Source organism: Stomoxys calcitrans, chromosome 1 (assembly GCF_963082655.1).
Source record: "Stomoxys calcitrans chromosome 1, idStoCalc2.1, whole genome shotgun sequence".
In the NCBI taxonomy this organism is placed as follows: Eukaryota; Metazoa; Arthropoda; class Insecta; order Diptera; family Muscidae; genus Stomoxys; species Stomoxys calcitrans.
In genome coordinates this window covers 78,655,781-78,675,512 of record NC_081552.1, presented here as the reverse complement: position 1 = coordinate 78,675,512, position 19,732 = coordinate 78,655,781, and the positions used below count along the sequence as shown (strand labels likewise).

The 19,732-nt window shown below is 40.6% G+C and overlaps 1 protein-coding gene across 1 annotated transcript in view; it reads left to right on the top strand.

Annotated features, from left to right (window-relative positions):
* Positions 1-1,266: 1,266 nt before the first annotated feature.
* LOC106094654 (uncharacterized) overlaps positions 1,267-19,732 on the top strand; it is a 50,569-nt gene continuing 32,103 nt past the window's right edge. Inside the window, exon 1 of the mRNA XM_059365662.1 lies at positions 1,267-1,420. Within this exon, the coding sequence (XP_059221645.1) occupies positions 1,267-1,420 (154 nt within the window). The remainder of the gene's footprint in view (positions 1,421-19,732) is intronic.

Below are 19,732 nucleotides of genomic sequence, written 5' to 3'. Positions count from 1 at the left end.
GACACAATTTGGCATAATGGTCTAATCCACAAGTTGCTAAAAAATTATGTGCCTAAATACTTATGCAAAATTATTTTGGACTTCTTGGAATCAAGATCTTTTATTGTAACCGTAAACCAATCCCGATCTTCCCCAAAATTGTTGAATACAGGCTTACCCCAAGGATCAGTGCTATCTCCCTTGCTCTACTCCATCTACACTGCTGACTTTATAGCGCCTTCTTTCGTGAAAACAGCATACTACGCAGATGATACGGCGTTAATAACTACAAGCAAGTTAACAACTGCACTTCTTAAAAAACGGAAACCGGGTTGCTGGCTTGTAATAAATACTTTCCAAAATGGAAAATTAAGATTAACCCGAATAAAACCCAGGCCATTATTTTTCCTTTTAACAAGTCTCCTAAAAGATTGCCTATCAGAAAATTTTACTTCGGTACTGAAAGAATTGATATTGCTGACAGCGTTAAATATTTGGGAGTTACGCTCGATAAAAAACTTAACTTTGGAAAGCACATCGATGAAGTTTGCAAAAAAACATTAAGAACGATTCGTTCACTATGGCCTTTAATCCACAAGAAGTCCACACTCAACTATTCTAACAAAAATCTTTTATTCAAGAGTGTAATAAGGCCCTCTCTTACTTACGGATGTCCTGTTTGGTATAGGACTGCAAAATCACACTGGAAAAAACTAAAAATTTTGCAAAACAAATGTTTAAAAATCATAAATAGGAGGGACTGGAGGTACTCTACGGCGCTACTTCATGACGAAACAGGCTACGAAAAACTGGATACATTTGTCGATAGACTTAATGATAATTATTTCAACAAAGTAAAATATTCGACTTATCAATTGATAAGGTCATGCAACGAATTAACATAAATTTACGGTCTTTTCTTTTTTCTCCCTTTTAATCATCACATGGAAATCATATGCTTATCTTGAGTATTTTTATTATATTTTTGAGTATGTATATATTTTCTTCCAATTGTGTGAATTTCATAGAAAGGTTTTTCCCCTTTATTTTTCCTTTAAACTCATTATCTTAACTGTGCTATTGTAATTTAATATATTTGATCCTAAGTCTTATATGCAGTAATATCCAAAAGATAAGATCTCATAACTCTGCTTTGTAAATATGAACATAATAATGAACCAATAAAGATGAAATTGAAAATTGAAATTGAACTCTTCCAACTGGGGAAGCGATATAGAAAAATTTTCTAATTTCTTGGAGGACTTACATCCTGAAAGTTTTTGCATAATGGACGACCTGAATGCTTGCGTTGGTGAGGAACAGATACTTGATAACAATCTCGTACGTAATACTCAATTTTTAAGGCAAGATAGGCAATCAAAGGATAAAATCTTGAATACTCAGGGCAAATGTTTACTTGAACTTATTCAAAATATCGGAGGTATAATTCTAAATGGCACGACAAAAAATGATGAGGGTGGTCAATCTAGCTTCTGCGGAGTTATGGGAAACTCAGTAATTGACTGCTGCATATGTTCTACTTCAATTTGTTGATGAATTTACTGTTTTAACTAAACCTTATTCGGACCAGATGCCACTGTTATCTAAAATTAGTATACCATGCTCGAAATATCAGCATAACAGGCCGACTTTATTAAAGAGACTCTACTGGAAAAATAGGTGCAGTTCCTCATACGTCATCAAGCATTTTATATATAAAAATCAATTTGTGTTTGTAGATTTGTTTGTGTGTTCCTTATAGACTCAAAAAAGGCTGAACCGATTTTCTTGAAATTTTCACAGATGGTGCACAATGATCCCGTGGTGAAAATAGGGTACCACATTTTTTGATATCTGAAGGGGCCGCGGACCCTCCCTCTTACCCTAATTTTCAGAAACGCCAGATCTCGGAGATGGGTGGTGCGATTTAAGCGAAATTTTGTGTGTTCCCATATAGTTCCCTAAAAATAAAAATTTGGTATCCAAATTTCGGAAGGGGTACCTAGGGGGGTTGCCCCACTCTAAAACCTACCAAACATATATTTAGATCAATCACGACAATATGGGACTCAAATGAAAGGTATTTAGGATGAGAAAACGCATCTGATATCCAATTGTCGGACCAAGTGCTAGGGGGACCACCCCAAGCCCCGAAACACCCCTAAATCGGACATATTTACCGACCATGGCAATATGGGACTCAAATGAAAGGTATTTGCGAGTAGAATACGAATCTGATATCCAAATATGGGACCACGTTTCTGGGGGTTATTTACTGACCATGGGAATATGAGGCTTCAATAAAAGGTATTTGAATGTAGAATACGAATTTGATATCCAAATATGGAACCAATTGTTTGGGGGCCGCCTCTCACCAAGACATCCCCCAAAGGGTGAAAATTTATGACCATAGCAATATGGGGCTCAAAGAAAGGTATTTGGGAGTAGAATACGAATTTGATATCCAAATGTAGGACCATGTATTTAGGGCATCACCCCTTTCCTAAAACACCCCCAAAGGAAACAAATTTTTCGACCATGCCAATATGTGGCTCAAATGAAAGGTATTTGAGATTAGAAAACGAATTTGATAACCTATTTTGGGGCCATGTGTTTGGGGGACGCCTCATCCTGTAAACTCCTCTTAAGCCAATGGCAATATGGGGTTTAAATAAATGGTATTTAAGAGAAGGTACGATGGTGATATTTTTTCAGGGCCAAGTATCTGGGGGATCACCTTTCCCTCGAAAACACCACTAAATCAGACATCGTGAGAATTGCAAAATTGATAAATTTTGCCCATGAACATTCCATTAAGGAACAGGGGCAAACTTCTCACATATCAATGAGTGCAGTCCGATTCAAGTTTAAGCTCAATGATAAGGGGCCTCCTTTTTATAGCCGAGTCCGAACGGCGTGCCGCAGTGCGACACCTCTTTGGAGAGAAGTTTTACATGGCATAGTACCCCACAAATGTTGCCCGCATTAGGAGGGGAAAACCACCGCTGAAAATTTATTCCGGATGGTCTCGCCAGGATTAGAACCCAGGCGTTCAGCGTCATAGGCGGACATGCTAACCTCTGCGCTACGGTGGACATCGTGAAATACTTAACTTAAATTCTTAGACCAATAAAGATCATGTGGGATTTAGATAAAGGCACTTATGTATATTGTTAAACTGTTAATCAAGTTTGCATGGTATTTCACTAAAAGATCTTTAATTTTCGAAAATAAATATTCCAAGGAAACTTTTGTTCCATATAAAGTAAAATAAGGCGTAGCGGAGCGGGCCCCGGTTAGCTAGTTTTGAATAAATATCAAGCGGGAATTAGCAATTTTAATAACAAATTTACATACGCCTTTTTTGTTGACTTTTCTTCTGCTTTTGATTTCATGCCTAGAAGTAGTAAATTTTTCAAACTCGCGAGTCTTGGCTTCTCCACAAAACTCATACGAATTTAGGAACTTTTTACAAGGACACTAGGACTAGAATCTGGGATGAAAATGAGTTGTCGGATTATTTTTCAGTGGAATCAGTTGTCAAACAGGGATGTATTTTGAGTCCGATACTGTTTTCATTATATGTGAACGATCTCCCAGATGAACTTCCTGGTGGTGTTAATGCTGCGAATATTAACATAAAAGTTTTGCTTTATGCGGACGATATTGTGATTTTGTCTGATTCTCCTGCTGGTTTATAGGAAATGATCAATTCCTTACAGGACTATTGTGTATAATTAGATTTGAAAATTAATGTATCTAAGTCCAAGAATGTTTTGTTCCGTAAGGGCCCAAAGATTGCATCTCACCTGAAGTGGAGATTAAAAGATAAATATAGTAAATACCAACAGATATCTCGGTGTAGATATTTGTTACAACCTGTCGTTTAGGAATCATCTAAGGAATTAGCCCTCTGATTCGAAGATGGCAATAAATTCTTCATGGTCAAAATATTTAAGAGTTAAGTACTTAACTCTTAAATTGCTAATGTTATATGCGGTACAGGTTTGGGGTTTCGAGCGATTCGATGATGTTGAAAAGTTATTTAGGTTTTTCTTATAAATAAAATGTTATATTTACCGGTTAACACTCCGAACTATGTACTATACCTCGAGACTGGATTAACTCTTTATTTGTGACAACGCTGAGGATGCATTTTGATTATATCAACAAGATATTACGGCTTAGTCCACATAGATTACCTCATATACTGGCAATAAAAAATTTTTCAACCCCCCAACATCCAGATACCACTATGTAAATTCCCAAAAGACATAATCGATCTTCTTAAGATAAAGGACTACAATAACTTTCGTGCAAACGCTGTCGACTCTCAAAGCTAGAAGCGGTTTGCTTGATTTCAACGATGTGTTTGCTTGATTTGAACGTCCGTTGTTTTCGAAGGAATGCCACTATTTGCAACTTGAATGAACCCGAAAATACCCTACATTTTATAGGCAGCTGTCCAATATATCGTGAGCTAAGAATAACATATTTCAATAAAACAATACTAAACGAAACTGAAGTCATAAATATATTAAATGGCACGAACTACACTTTGTGGGCCCGACCCGGGCCCGCTCCGCTGCGCCTTCTTTTACTTTATATGGAACAAAAGTTTCTTTGGAATATTTATTTTCACATATTTCAATAAAACAATACTAAACGAAACTGAAGTCATAAATATATTAAATGGCACGAACTACACTTTGTGGGCCCGACCCGGGCCCGCTCCGCTGCGCCTTCTTTTACTTTATATGGAACAAAAGTTTCTTTGGAATATTTATTTTCGACAATTAAAGATCTTTTAGTGAAATACCATGCTACGAAAATAGTATATCGCTTGACTAACAGTTTAACAATATAAATGCTTTTATTTGAATCCCATATGATCTCTATTGGTCTACGAATTTAAGTTTGGATGTAAGGTGAACTCCATTTTTAAAATACTTCATTTCAGCCAGATATTCTCATAATTTCTGATTTAGTGGCGTTTTCGGGGGAGGGGTGGTCCCCCAGATACTTGTCCATGAAAAAATATCAGCATCGTGCTCTTGTCTCAAATACCATTTATTTAAACCCCATATTGCCATTGGTTTAAGGGGAGTTTACACGATGAGTCGTCCCCCACACCCATGGCCTCAAAATTGGTTATCAAATTCGTTTTCTTATCTTAAATACCTTTCATTTTAGCCACATATTGGTATGGTCAAAAATTTTTCTCTTTGGGGGTGTTTTGGGAAAGGGGTGATGCCCTACGTACATGGCCCTACATTTGGATATCAAATTCGTATTCTCCTTCCAAATACCTTTATTTGAGCCCCATATTGCGATGGTCAGTAAAAAATTGCTGTTTGTGGGGTATTTTGGGAAAGGGGTAAACCCCCAGAAAGTTGGTCCCGGAAATGGGTATCAATTTTGGCTCTATCCCCGAATAACTTTCATTTAAGCCCCACATTGTAATGGTCGGTCGGGGAGAGGCGGCCCCCCAAACCCTTGGTCTCATATTTGGATATCAGATTCGAATTCTACACTGAAAACCCATTAATTTGAGCCCCATATTCCCATGGTCAGAAAATAAGTCCTGTTTGGGGGGTGTTTTGGGGAAGGGGTGGACTCCCAGAAACATGGTCCCACATTTGGATATCAGATTCGTATTCTACTCGCAAATACATTTCATGTGAGTCCAATATTGCCATGGTCGGTAAATATGTCTGATTTGAGGGTGTTTTGGGGGTTGGGGTGGTCCCCCTAGCACTTGGTTCGACAAATGGATAGCAGATACGTTTTCGTATCCCAAATACCTTTCATTTGAGTCCCATATTGTCGCGGTTGCTCAAAATATATGTTTGGTAGGTTTTAGGGTGGGGCGGCTCCCCTAGGTACCCCATCCGAAATTTTAGTGAACTATATGAGAACACACAAAATTTCGCTTAAATCGCACCACCCATCTCCGAGATCTGGCGTTTCTGAAAATTAGGGTAAGGGTCCTAAGACCCCAAATCGGCGGATCGGTCTATATGGGGGCTATATCAAGATATAGTCCGATATAGCCCATCTTCGAACTTAACCTGCTTATGGACAAAAAAAGGGTCTGTGCAAAATTTCAGCTCAATATCTATATTTTTAAAGACTGTAGCGTGATTTCAACAGACAGACGGACGGACATGTCTAGATCGTTTTAGATTTTTATGCTGATGAAGAATATATATACTTTATAGGGTCGGAAATGGATATTTCGATGTGTTGCAAACGGAATGACAAAATGAATATACCCCCATCCTTCGGTGGTGGGTATAAAAAGACCACGAGGGGTACAGTAGAGAGTATTCAAAGTTGATCATGTGCTTTCCACTACTGTTTTGACAAGTTGCCTGTCCTTCGAATAAATAAAATATAGGAACTAATCATTGATTGCTTTCGGTTTTATTTTTTAACCCTTCTACCCTGGGACAAGCTTCCACAATAGTCTAAAAGTTCTTTAAAAATGTGACCGCAAAATATAAAGGTAACTTAGTAAATGCAAAGAAGTGTAATTGAAAAGAAAGTTATATATATGGTGTAAAAGAAGGCGCAGCGGTGACTCTTCCTCTTACCCTAATTTTCAAAAACACCAGATCTCGAAAATGGGTAGTGCGATTTAAGGGAAATTTTGTTTGCAGACTTACAGTAACTAAAAGTTGGTATTAAAAACGGGAGGTGGGGTGGCTAGGAGGGACGCCCACCTCAAAACCCGCGAAACGGATTTATAGACCAATCACTACAATATAGGTTTCAAATTAAAGGTATTTGAGAGTAGAAAAACTAATCTGATATCCAATTATGGCTCTTAGTGTTTGGCTACCCCACCCCCTAATAACCCCTCATCGAACATATTAACCTACCATGGTAATATGGATCTTAAATGAAAGGTCTTTGGGAGTAGAGCTCGAAATTGACTTTAACTTTTGGGACCAAGTCTCTGGGGGTGCACCACAGAGTTATTTGAAAGTAGAAAAGTCCACAGGAAGATTGGAATACATTTTCAAATGAAATTAGGGAGAAATTGTCAAATTTAGAGTATTTCTCTTCGACATAGCATTATCGGGCGCTAGCTCAATTAGCACACTTGCAGAAGTTCATACATTGAACCCAATTTTCGACGATTTCAAGACTAAACCGGCCGATACTGCTGCAATTTCACGTTCTTTAATCGTAGAAAATCATCAATCGTTGCTGGCTTATTGGCATAGACTATAGACTTGATGTAGCCTCACAGGAAATAGTATAACGGCGTCAAATCGCATGACCTGGCCGCCTCGGTTTACCTCGAGTTTACCATTTCGTGAGATAACACGATTAATCGAGTGTACACTAGGGTAATGACTTCTTTGCAACCTCTTTTACTTACTTTACTTTAATTGGCTATGACAGAATATTTGTTCCATTAGCCGAACGTAGAATAGCGTTCCAAGTGCCTCGATCTTCTGCGCTCATTCTAAAATCTTTGACACCAAGTTTCGAGGTGTCTCCCACAACTTGATCTTTCCATCGGGCTTTTGGTCTTCCCGGTTTGAGTGTACCATCGTGTTTGCCTCCAAAAGACTTCTTTGCTGGAGCTTCTTCATCCATTCTGACAACGCAGCGCAGTCAACGCAGCCGTTGTATTTTGATGCGTGTAACTATGCTATCGTCGTCATACAGCTCGTGGTTCATTCATTCATTTTACGAAGAATCTTTCTCTCAAATACTCCAAGCACTGCCTCATCTGCTTTCACAAGTACCCATACTTCAGAACCATATAACGCACGGGTAGTATCAGTGTCTTGTATAGTGTAATCTTCATCTGTCGAGAGGTGGCCTTGTTTCTAAACTGCTTACTTAGTCCAAAGTAGCATCTGTTTGCCAGTATTACTCTTCGCTTAATCTCGAAACTGGTGTCATTCGTTTCGGTTACGGCGGTGCCGAGGTATGTCGATAAAGTTACTGACTGTGGTGCGCAACTTTCTACATTTTCTTTATCTGCTCGGTTGTGCAAGGCTTTTTGGGAGTTGAAACCATCCATTTCGTCTTATCTCCATTTACTGCCAGACCCATTTTCACTGACTTTCTTTCGATTCTTTCTAAGGCTGCAGTTACTACTTCCGGTGACCGACTTATGATATCGATGTCGTAGGCATAGGCGAGTAGCATGTGTTCTCTTGTAATTAGTGTGCCATATCTATTCACATCTGCATCTCGTATAATCTTCTCCAGCAGGATATTAAAGAGATCACACTATAGGCTGTCTCAAGGTCTGAAACCTCGTTTGACATTAAATGGTTCGGAGAGATTCTTTCCTATTCTTACTGAGGAAAGCGTATCAACAAGTGTCATCCTGCAGAGTGTTATTATCTTGCAGGGATACCAAACTCAGACATGGCTTGAAATACCTTTGAACATAAAGGAGTATCGAAGGCGGCTTTGTAGTCAACAAAGAAATGGTAGGTGTTGATTTGTCCTTCTCGGGTCTTTTCCAGGATTTGGCGCAGTGTGAATATCTGGTTTAGGGTGGATTTACCAGGTCTAAAGCCGCATTGATAGTTCGCATTAAATAGTTCAGCGGGTAACCAGTCGCCTCCTGCTGCCTTGTTGTTCTTTAGTCAGGTCACTGCCACTTGGACCTCATTCTGACTAGGAGGTAAACATTATATACCATCATCAGAGATTGGTTCTGCGGTATCCTCTTCGCCGCCAACATTAGCAGTTGGGTAAAAAGTTCTTTCCATATCCTCAGCATGTTATCTGTGTTAGTTACCAGATTTCCTTCTTTGTCTCTGCAGGAGGATGTGCCTGCACCAAAGCCATCGGTTTGGTGTTTAATTCTTTGGTAGAATTTCCGGACTTCATTCTGACTCCTGTACATCTCAATTCGCTCGCACTCACGTCTTTCCATTTTCTTTTTCTTTCTGTGGAATAGACGTTTCTCCTCTCTCCTTTTCTCCCGATACCTCTCCTTCATCTGGCGCGTTGCTACTGATTGCAGGGTTGCTCTATATGCCGCATTCTTGGCTTCAGTAGTATCTCGACACTCTTGGTCGTACCATGGGTTTTTTGGAGGAGGCTTCCGGTACCCAAGTACTGATTTCGCGGCATTTTCCATGGAGTGGGCAACAGTTTTCCACTGCGCCATTATATCATCGGAACAAGGAGTGCTTTCATGAAACAGTTGGGTCAGTCGAGTAGAGTATGCCGCTGCCATTTGTTGTGTTTGCAGTTTTTAATGTCCAGCTTCCGTGCAGTGTCAGATCGTACTTTCCTCGCCATGTTCAAACGGGTGTGAAACTTTGCTGCAACAAAGTAATGATCCGAATCTATATTCGCTCCACGGATCGACCGTACATCTGTAACCTGATATAGCTGTCATATAAACAGATCTTGGGTCTTGACTTCTGGAGCCTCTAGAGTGCGCAATTCTTATCCGATTGGAATAAAATTTTGCACGGCGTGTTTTGTTATGATATCCAATAACTGTGTTCAAATCGGTTCTTAACCTGGTTCAAATCGGTTCTTAACCTGATATAGCTGCCATATAATCCGATCTGGGATCTTGACTTCTTGAGCTTCTAGAGGTCACAATTATTATCCGATTTGCCTGAAATTTTGTACGACGGATTCTCTCATGACCATCAACACACGTGTTTATTATGGTCTGAATCGGTCTATAGCCCGATACAGCTCCCTATGAGCCCCCAAAGGGTGCAATTCTTATTCGAATTGACTGACATTTTACACAGGTCTCCAACATATTAATTGCCTAAGAAGAGATGCCGGGAAAAGAACTCGACAAATGCGATCCATGGTGGAGGATATATAAGATTCGGCCCGGCCGAACTTAGCACGCTTTTACTTGTTATGTTGAAATCTGGTGCTACTAACTACCATGTTTTTTGCAGCGGCGAAATCTATCAGCCTCAACCCATTACTGGACGTTATCTCGTGGAGGCTAAACTTTCCGACTGTTGGACCAAAAATGTCTTCCTTCCGTGTTTTCGCATTAAAATCTCCCAGAACGATTTTAATATCATGGGCGGGGCAGCGGTCATATTCTCTCTCTAGGCGCTCGTAGAAAATATCCTTGGTCTGCTCGTCTTTGTCTTCCTTCGAGACATGGGCACAAAGAAGGCTGATGTTGAAGAATTTGGCTTTTATGCGGATTGTGGCTAGTCTCTGACTAACCACAAATCTGGAGCCAAATTTATGCCTCGTGTTATCTTTCAGCTAACCTTCCCGTGATAACGATGGGTACCACACAAGTCGGAGCTTAAAGTTCCAGCCTGTGTGGTGCTCATAGTCATCCCGTATCGGCCGGGTCTTTACAACCTCATATCCCTGTTTGAACCGTTGAGTGGAGCGGACGTATTGTTATTTCACTCCACAAGAATTTTCCTGTAACTCGTAAGAGCTCATTATTTTTGAAAGAAAAATTGAAGTCACTCAAGGATAGCTGCGATAGAGGTATCCATTAGGCAGTTGATGATCTGCGTCTGTTTTCAGTGGAGCGGCAGATCTAGAGCCCGGGAATAAGCTTAGAAAGGACTCCAAAGACCCAACAGCTGCGGTGGTGGTATCAGGCCGTAGCATGTTGTCTGCTACTGAAACCTCGACTGGTGGAGCGACTGCTCCAGGCTCCACTAGCCGACAGAAGACTGGTCAACAGGGGCTTTTGACGAAGACACCTGGTTCAAGTCTTAAGGACAAGGCCGAACCTATTCTTTCTTCGCATGCCTATAATTTGGCCAGACCATCGGCCTTCCCCGGCAAACCAACACGCTCTTTAAGAGGTTGGAATAATAGAAGACGCATCGCTCTCAGGTTTATTGAGAGGCTTGGTGCGAATGATCTTAAGACTCTCACTAATAGGGAGAGAGACTCCCTAAATTGGGCTCGGAAATTCACTGCACAGGCTACCCCAAAGACTACACGTCTAGAACTACAGCGAACAAGAACCGTTGGTAATGTTGCTAGGGACAGTTTGGTGATGGCAGTTGTCGACAAGGGAGACAAACAGGGCTGCATACCTAAGAATAATTGGAGTAGGATAGTCAATGGACTGTCATCAGTATGCTCCAGTTTGTGACGATGCAGGCTGCTATCAGGCCGGTACAGACTAATTGCCTCCGGGGATCAACGCTCAATTGAAATGTATCTGACCAGGCGCAGCACTAGATTTAGTTAAGAAAGAATATATTCCTGCTCCTGGATGCGTACGGAAGCTCATCATGACAAGTTCTAACGAATCTTGTGAGGATGAACTATTGGTAGAATCAGAAGACGAGGCTTACACTACAGTGGTGGAAGTTCTGAATCCTGATAATGGTCCAGTTTCTTCAGATAAATCTTCACCATTGTAAGGTCGCTTCGGCGGCATTAAAGGATCTCCTGATGGCAGGGGGAACCATGGGTGTGTGGAGGAATCGTTCGTGGACTAAGAATTCCGGGACTTAAACTTTTCAAGGGTACGGGGAATAGCAGACACAGAGCCTGTATTCTTGCAATGAGTAGTCCAAATGTTTTTCTTCTTCCAGCCTTGAAATAAACAAGTCTCATTACTGGCTGGCTTCCCTATATATGGCACACGATTCAGTGATGCCGTTTTCAAACCTTAAGTGCTGTAAGGAGATACAAGTTGCCTATAGTGGAACCTGTCTCCTTGGGTGGAGAGAATGTTCCATTTACAGAAAGCGCAAAATACCTGGGCGTTTTGCTGGACAGGAAATTGAACTTAAAATCAAACATTTTGGAAAGGCATAAAAGGCGATTGTTGTCCTATACACCCGCAAGAGAGCCATTGGCAAAAGTTGGAGGTTTAGACCGCGTGTCATGCATTGGATATATACTGCAGTTGTCAGACCTATAAAGCTATATGGTGTTGTGGTCTTGTGAACGGTGCTTCAAAAGTCCTACTACTGCTCAATACTTAACCAGATTGAAAAAATTGCTTGTTTGTGCATCACAGCCGCACTGAGGACGACACCATCTGGTGCACTGCATTTAATGCTACATCTAATGCCTTTGGACATTGTGGCTACCCAAATTGCAGCGACCATTGCCATAAGGTTAAGGGATCCTTCTCATTGATCATGTATCGGTTACGGAGACAGTGTTATCTTTGATACAGTATCCGATGTTCCAAGCAGTGCGGATTACACCCTACCGGAGCCGCTTTTTAATAGAATGTAATGTACCACTATTCCTGATAGAACCGATTGGAAGTACGATATTCATGGTAACAGAGTTTAAATAGACTTCTATACTGATGGTTACAAACTTAACGACCAGATGGGCTTTGGGGTGTACACTAAAGATCTAGAACTGGTCATATCGAAAAGGTTACCCGACCACAGCAGTATGTATCAAACGGAGATCCTTGCAATTAAGGAAGTGGTGGAATAGCTAATATTAAATGTCATTGCGACATATATATCTTGTCAGGCAGCCAGGCAGCCATTAAATCCCTGGAGAACGTATTTTTGAACAAACAAACCGCCCTCGACTGTCGCAGATCTCTCAACGAGTTGGCTGAACAGTTCAAAATTCACCTGTTCTGGGTGCAGGACCACGGAGATATCCCTGGGAATTGTAAAGCAAACGAGCTTGCGAGACTAGGGACACTTCTAGGACACTGGAAGGATATCAAATGATAGATGGTCACCAAGAGGAGGCTGTGAGCATTTCAGAGCTATGTGTCCTAATCTAGACTTGAAGAGGTCTACTGCTTTGCTGTCATTGGCTAGAGCAGGCGTCTCGTTCACTGTGTCCGTTATGACAGGTCACTCCAATCGGAAAACATGCTGACAGACTGAAGGTTGCCAGCAACGACTTTTGCAGAAGCTGTGAGGACATCGAAGAAGAAGAGACTATAGAACACCTTCTGTGTGTGTGTCCCTCATTAGCAGTCAAAAGAAGTTCAACTTTAGGTTCTCATTTCTGCGAGAACCTGTCTGATTTAGCGGATGTGAACATTTGCAAGTTATTGGGTTTTTTGAAACGATCTGAATGGTTCAACGGTAGGAACTTGAAGGCATCTTCCTTCTTCTGCGGTATCACAATGGACGAGAAAGTCTAAGTGAGTCTGATGGCAGACTGCCACTTAAACCTAACCTAACCTAGCCATCCCTATATCATATTTTAATGAGTTAAACACTAGATAAAATCTTACGTTTAAGGTGATTCGATAGAAAACCTCACGCACAAAGCGATTTTATTTCAGCATTTTGGGCATTTTTTTTTTTAGTAACTGTGGCTCGAAAGCTAGAACACTAGTTTAAGAGACACATACGTATGACATGACAAAAAAACGCTCGAGGAAGTTATAATAAATATACACTTAAATATACCTTGTTGCAACATTTTTTTCCAATGTTTCTTCAAGCATTTGATCATGATCAGCCCATGAGTAAGAAATTTATGAACAGATTTTAGGCAACCTGTTCCGAGTTTCCGGCATCACAATAAACGTAAGAAGAGCTAGAATCGCACGAGAGTTTCAGCGTGCAGATATTAGGGATCTGGTTAAACTTTACAAAAGGGAATTCACACCTCTCAATGAAGTGACGGAAGACGCGAGTGAGGTTCAAGAGAAACTTCATGACGTCTTTTCAGCCGCATGTTTCTTTAATCTGAGTTTTAACATATCTGAAGGTTGCTTTCAATTCATCATAATTGCTTATCAATTCCTGCACAAAAAAATAATAGATGTTTGGTGATCTAGTCGATCCATAGAGCTCATCGTCCATTAGTACGCGAAGAAGGCGATCAATAAATTAACTTGGGTGTGGGGTGACCTTTCTCTTCGAACATTTGCTGCAATCGAACTAAAACGCCTGTCTTTTTTCCGATATTCACGCTTGTTGTATCGGCAACAATCATCACAATTGATCCCCACACACTGAACTCATAACTTCTTCTTTAATTGGCTTTGACAGAACATTTGTTCCATTAGCCGAACGTAGAATAGCGTTACAGGCGCCTCTCTCTTCTGCGCTCATTCTAAAATCTCTGACTCAAATTTTAGAGGTGTCTCCTACCACTTGATCTTTCCATCGGGCTTTTGGTCTTCCCGGTTTGCGTGTACCACCGTGATTGCCTTCAAAAGACTTCTTTGCTGGAGCTTCTCCATCCGTTCTGACAACATGACGCAGTCGTTGTATTTCGATACGTGTAGTTATGCTATAGTCGTCATACAGCTCGTGGTTCATATGACACCTATATTGTCCATTAATGCAAACTGGTCCATATATTTTACGAAAAATCTTTCCCTCAAATACTCCATGCACTGCCTCGTCTGCTTTCACAAGTACCCATGCCTCAGAACCATATAACAACACGGGTAGTAGCAGTGTCTTGTATAGTGTAATCTTCGTCTGTCGAGAGGTGACCTTGTTTCTAAACTGTTTACTTAATCCAAAGTATCACCTGTTTGCCGCGGTGCCATGGTAGATAAAGTTACTGACTCTCTCAAAGTTGTGGTTCCCAACTTTCTTCATTTTATTTATCTGCTCCGTTGTACAAGGCATTTTGGGCGTTGAAACCATTCGTTTCGTCTTATCTCCATTTACTGCCAGACCCATTTTCACTGACTCTCTTTCGATTCTTTCAAAGGCTGCAGTTACTACTTCCGGTGCCCGTCCTATGATGTCGATATCGTCGGCATAGACGAGTAGCATGTGTTCTCTTGTGATTAGTGTGCCATATCTATGAGTAATTAATGAGATGAGATTAATAGGAGTTTCTTGAACATATCTTTTCCTGAGCCAAACGTACATTTCTACGACAGTGAATTTAGTAACGTAAACCATAGTAGTAACAACAACTCACCAGACCTACGTTTTGATCTTGAGCGTTTTGAACAAAGCGATATCGTTAGCGCTGTAGAATCAATTAAGTCTAATGCCATTGGTTCTGATGGTATTGACCCAAGATTTTTTAGGATAATTCTACCCTTTATTCTTCCGTATATGTGCCATCTTTTTAACAATATTATTTTAAGGAGTTGCTATCCACAGTCTTGGAAACGGGCAAGGATAGTCCCAATACCAAAGAATAACCAAGAATTTAGGCCAATAGCAATACTTCCATTCGTCTCTAAGATATTTGAGACTCTAGTCAACCGGAAAATATCTGAATATATTGCGAATAATTCGCTGCTAACAGATTTTCAATCTGGTTTCCGGCCAAAGCACAGTTGCACTACTGCACTTTTGAAAGTAGTTGAAGATGTAAGGAGTGATATTGACAGCGATAAAGTTGCCTTTCTTGTTCTTTTAGATCATTCGAAAGCTTTTGATTCCGTTGATCCCAATATACTTAGCCTTAAACTGAAACATTTATTTAAATTTTCTGAAAGAACAACGGATCTTATATATTCCTATCTTACGAATAGAAGCCAATCGGTATGTGTTGATAGCCGCTGTTCTAGTTATCTTCCAGTCTCAAGAGGTGTTCCACAGGGGTCTGTATTGGGCCCACTCCTTTTTTCCTTATATAGCAATGACCTTCCTGGACAGTTGCGCAACTGTGGTATTCATATGTATGCCGACGACGTACAGCTGTATATGAGCTCCTCGCCGGGGAGGTTGATCGATGGCGTACTTCGACTAAATAATGACTTGGATAGGATAAACACATGGGCAAACGCCAACGGACTACTTTTAAATCCAATAAAGTCAAAGTGCCTTGTAATTGGTAGGAATCGGGTGACAATGCCGTCCAATCTTGATGTGGCAATTGCTGGAGCCCCAATTGAGATTGTTTCATCTGCAAGAAACCTTGGTTTGGAGTTTGATGATAGACTTTCATGGAAGAATCATATCAGTATGACAGTGGGCAGGACCTACGGCGTTTTACGAAACTTATATATGAGTCGACAGTATACCCCTTTGTCAATAAGAATGCTTTTGGCTAGGACATTTATTCTGCCGAAACTATTATACTCTTGCGAGGTTTTTTACGGTTGTGATGTAACTCATAGGAATAAATTGCACGTGGCCTTTAACGATGTCGTTAGATACATTTTTGGTTTGCCTAGAAGAGACCGGGTATCTGACTTTGCCAGACAAGTATATGGTGTCTCTTTTAACTCGTTCCTTAAGATACGCTTGTTGCAAATGATCCACAAGATAATTTATACCAATGAACCGTCATATCTGGCTTCTGTTTTGCGTTTTGCTAACTCTACAAGAGGTAAACAAGTAATACAAATACGTCATCAATATCGTGTATCTGAACAACAGTTCTTTGTTAATGCTATACGTCTCTGGAATAATCTTCCCAATAGTATTCAAATTATAAGTAATGAACGACAGTTCAAATCTTTGATTTATAATCATTTTAATTAATTATTTGTTTTGTTTTTTTTTATAACTATTTTTTAATTTATTTTATTAGTAACTTTGATTAAATTGTTAAATTTTCTTTAAAGTTTCTTTTTCTTCTTTTTTTTTTTTGTTTTGTTTAAACCTTTTTTTAACTTAAATATTGTATCAGTAACTTTGCTTAAATTGTTAAATATTTTGTACCAATTATTGTTCTATTTTAATGAAAACTTGTTGAACTCATTGTATTTATCAATTTACTAACCCATGCTTTATATAAGACACTGTCTTTTGTATGGGTTTTATCATAATAAAAATAAAAAAAATACAAAAAAAAAATATCGTCGGCATAGACGAGTAGCATGTGTTCTCTTGTGATTAGTGTGCCATATCTATTCACATCTGCATCTCGTATAATCTTCTCCAGTAGGATATTAAAGAGATCACGCGATAGGCTGTCTCCTTGTCCTCGTTTGGTATTGAATGATTATTTCCTATTCTTACTGAGGAACGCGTATCAGCAAGGGTCATCCTGCAGAGTCTTATTAATTTTACGGGGATACCAAACTTAGACATGGCTTGAAATACTTTTGAACGTAAAGGGGTATCGAAAGCAGCTTTGTAGTCAACAAAGAGATGGTGGGTTTTGTTTTGTCCTTCTCTTTCCAGGATTTGACGCAGTGTGAATATCTGGTCCAGGATGGATTTTCCAGGTCTAAAGCCGCATTGATAGGGCCCAATTATCTCATTGACATTACCAATCATCATTGATTGGTTCGGTGGTATCCTCTTCGCCGCCAACGTCGGACACTAGCAGTTGGGTAAAATGTTCTTTCCATATCCTCAGCACGTACCAAAGGCATCGGTTTGATGTTTAATTCTTTGGTAGAATTTCCGGACTTCATTCTGGCTCCTATACATCTAACACTAACACGCTAACACTCACGTCTATCCTCTCTCCTTTTCTCCAGATACCTCTTCGTCATCTGTCGCGTTGCTATTGATTGCAGCGTTGCTCTGTATGCCGAATTCTTGGCTTGAGTTGCATCTCGACACTCTTGGTTGTACCAGGGGATTCTTGGGGGAGGCTTCCGGTACACAAGTACGGATTTCGCGGAATTTGCCATGGACTGAGCAATAGTATGCCTCTGCGCCATTATATCATCGGAACAAGGTGTGCTTTCATCAAGCAGTTGGGTCAGTCGAGTGTAGCATGCCGCTGTCATCTGTTGTGTTTGCAGTTTTCTAATGTCGAGCTTCCGTGCAGTGTCAGATCGTATTTTCCTCGCCATGTTCAAAAGGGTGCAAACCTTTGCTGCAACAAGGTAATGATCCGAATCTATATTCGCTCCACGGATTGATCGTACATCTAACACACTGCATGAATGCCTTCTATCTATCACAATGTGATCAATTTGGTTCCTCGTGTTTTGATCGGGTGACAGCCATGTATGTGGTTTTGAGAATATTTTTATGTTGAAATCTGGTGCTATTAACTACGACGTTTTTTGCCGCTGCGAAATCTTTCAGCCTCATCCCTTTACTGGACGTTATCTCGTGGAGGCTAAACTTTCCGACTGTTTGACCAAAGATGTCTTTCTTCGCATTAAAATTTCCCAGAAATCTTCCTTGCCCCTGATATTAAAATCTGCCGGAACGATTTTAATATCAGGGGCGGGGCAGCGGTCATATTCTCTCTCTAGGCGCTCGTAGAAAGTTTCCTTGGTCTGCTCGTCCTTGTTTTAAGTCGGGGCATGGGCACAAATAATGTTGCTGATGTTGAAGAATTCGGCTTTAATGTGGAATGTGGCTAGCCTCTCATCGACAGGAGGAAAGCTTGAGACTAGGCGTTTGAGTCTCCGACTAACTGCAAATCCATAGCCAAATTCATTCCTCGTGTTATGACAGCTATAGTATAGTTCGTCACCGTTTGGTGTTGTAGTGACGCCAGTCCATCGCACTTCCTGTAAGGCGGTAATATCTGCCATAAAATCCGCCAGCGCGCATACTGCACCTTCTCTATAAAGAGTGCGGAAATTCCAGGCGCATATCCGCAAATCATGGACCTTTTTTCGTTTGCGTGAATCGTCAACGGTGGGGGGGTCCGTTTTTACTATTCCTTTGTTTCACATAGTTTTCCGGGGGCGGGTTACTGGCCCAGCGCCCCAACCGTAGGGGTTTTGTAGGATTGCACATGTATCCCTCGTTGTCGCGAGCCGCATGATCCAAGATCCGATGCTCGCCTCCAGCCGCCCCTAACTTGGGAACAGACGCTGATGTTGGCCATTGGTTATTTGAAGGCGCCAATAACTCGCCTTGTCATCTCGAGTATCATTGGCACTCAGTATTTAATTAAGAGCAAGTTCCACCTGACTCATCACTGAAACTCTTCTCTCGAAAATCGCTGACTGCCCGCATCCGCATTTGCAGCTACTCTGCATAAAAAAGGAGCTTTCCACCATCCGAATCCTGTGGACGCGCCCGGTAGCATTCAGTTAAACTTCACGTGGTGACGATGGACACCACACAAGTCAGAGCTCAAAGTTCCAGCCTGTGTGGTGCTCATAATTATCCCATATCGGCAGGGTTGAACTCATAGCACATTCTGGATAACTTCTGCGATTGTTTGAGATTTCCCATTTTTTAGTGCAGTCAATTTAATTTCTTTGGATTTATTCTTAAACCACGGCCTGATATTCAACGCTATTTAGGTGTTTGCAGTCAAAGTGCATGCTACACTTCTCCAGATAAGCGTGCTTACCGAGCAGCTTCCTTGTAATAAGGTGTTTTACAATGCCTGTACGGTTATTCTTCTTTTATACCCACCGCCGAAGGATGGGGTATACTCATTTTGTCATTTCGTTTGCAATACATCCAAATACCCATTTACGACCCCATAAAGTATATATATTCTTGATCGTCGTAAAATCTAAGACGATCTAGTAATGTCCGTGTGTCGGATCGTCTGTCTGTTGAAATGACGCTACAGGCTTTAAAAATCGGTATCATTAGCTGAAACTTTTGGCAGATTCTTTTTTTGATCATAGGCAGGTGAAGTTCGAAGATCGACTATATCTTAATATAGCCCCCATATAGACCGATTTGCCGATTTAAGGCCCATTAAAACCACATTTATATCTTAATGTAAATACAAGAATTAATATTATGGGCAATTATTCGATATGGTCTGTCGGTGAACTGAAGTGAGATATTTACACTGGTTACTGCCGATCAGCAAACGGCTTTCATGACGGATAATATTTTACGTCTTTATAATGCGACTGTTTCAATAAGAGTTAAGAGGGTCTTCAACTAGACAAAGCCTTGGTTCAATTCAACGACAAAGGCACTTATTGGTAGATGGAATCATTTTAAGTTTCCAGAGCTCTAAGAAGATTTCCGTGAAGCCAGGAAAAAGG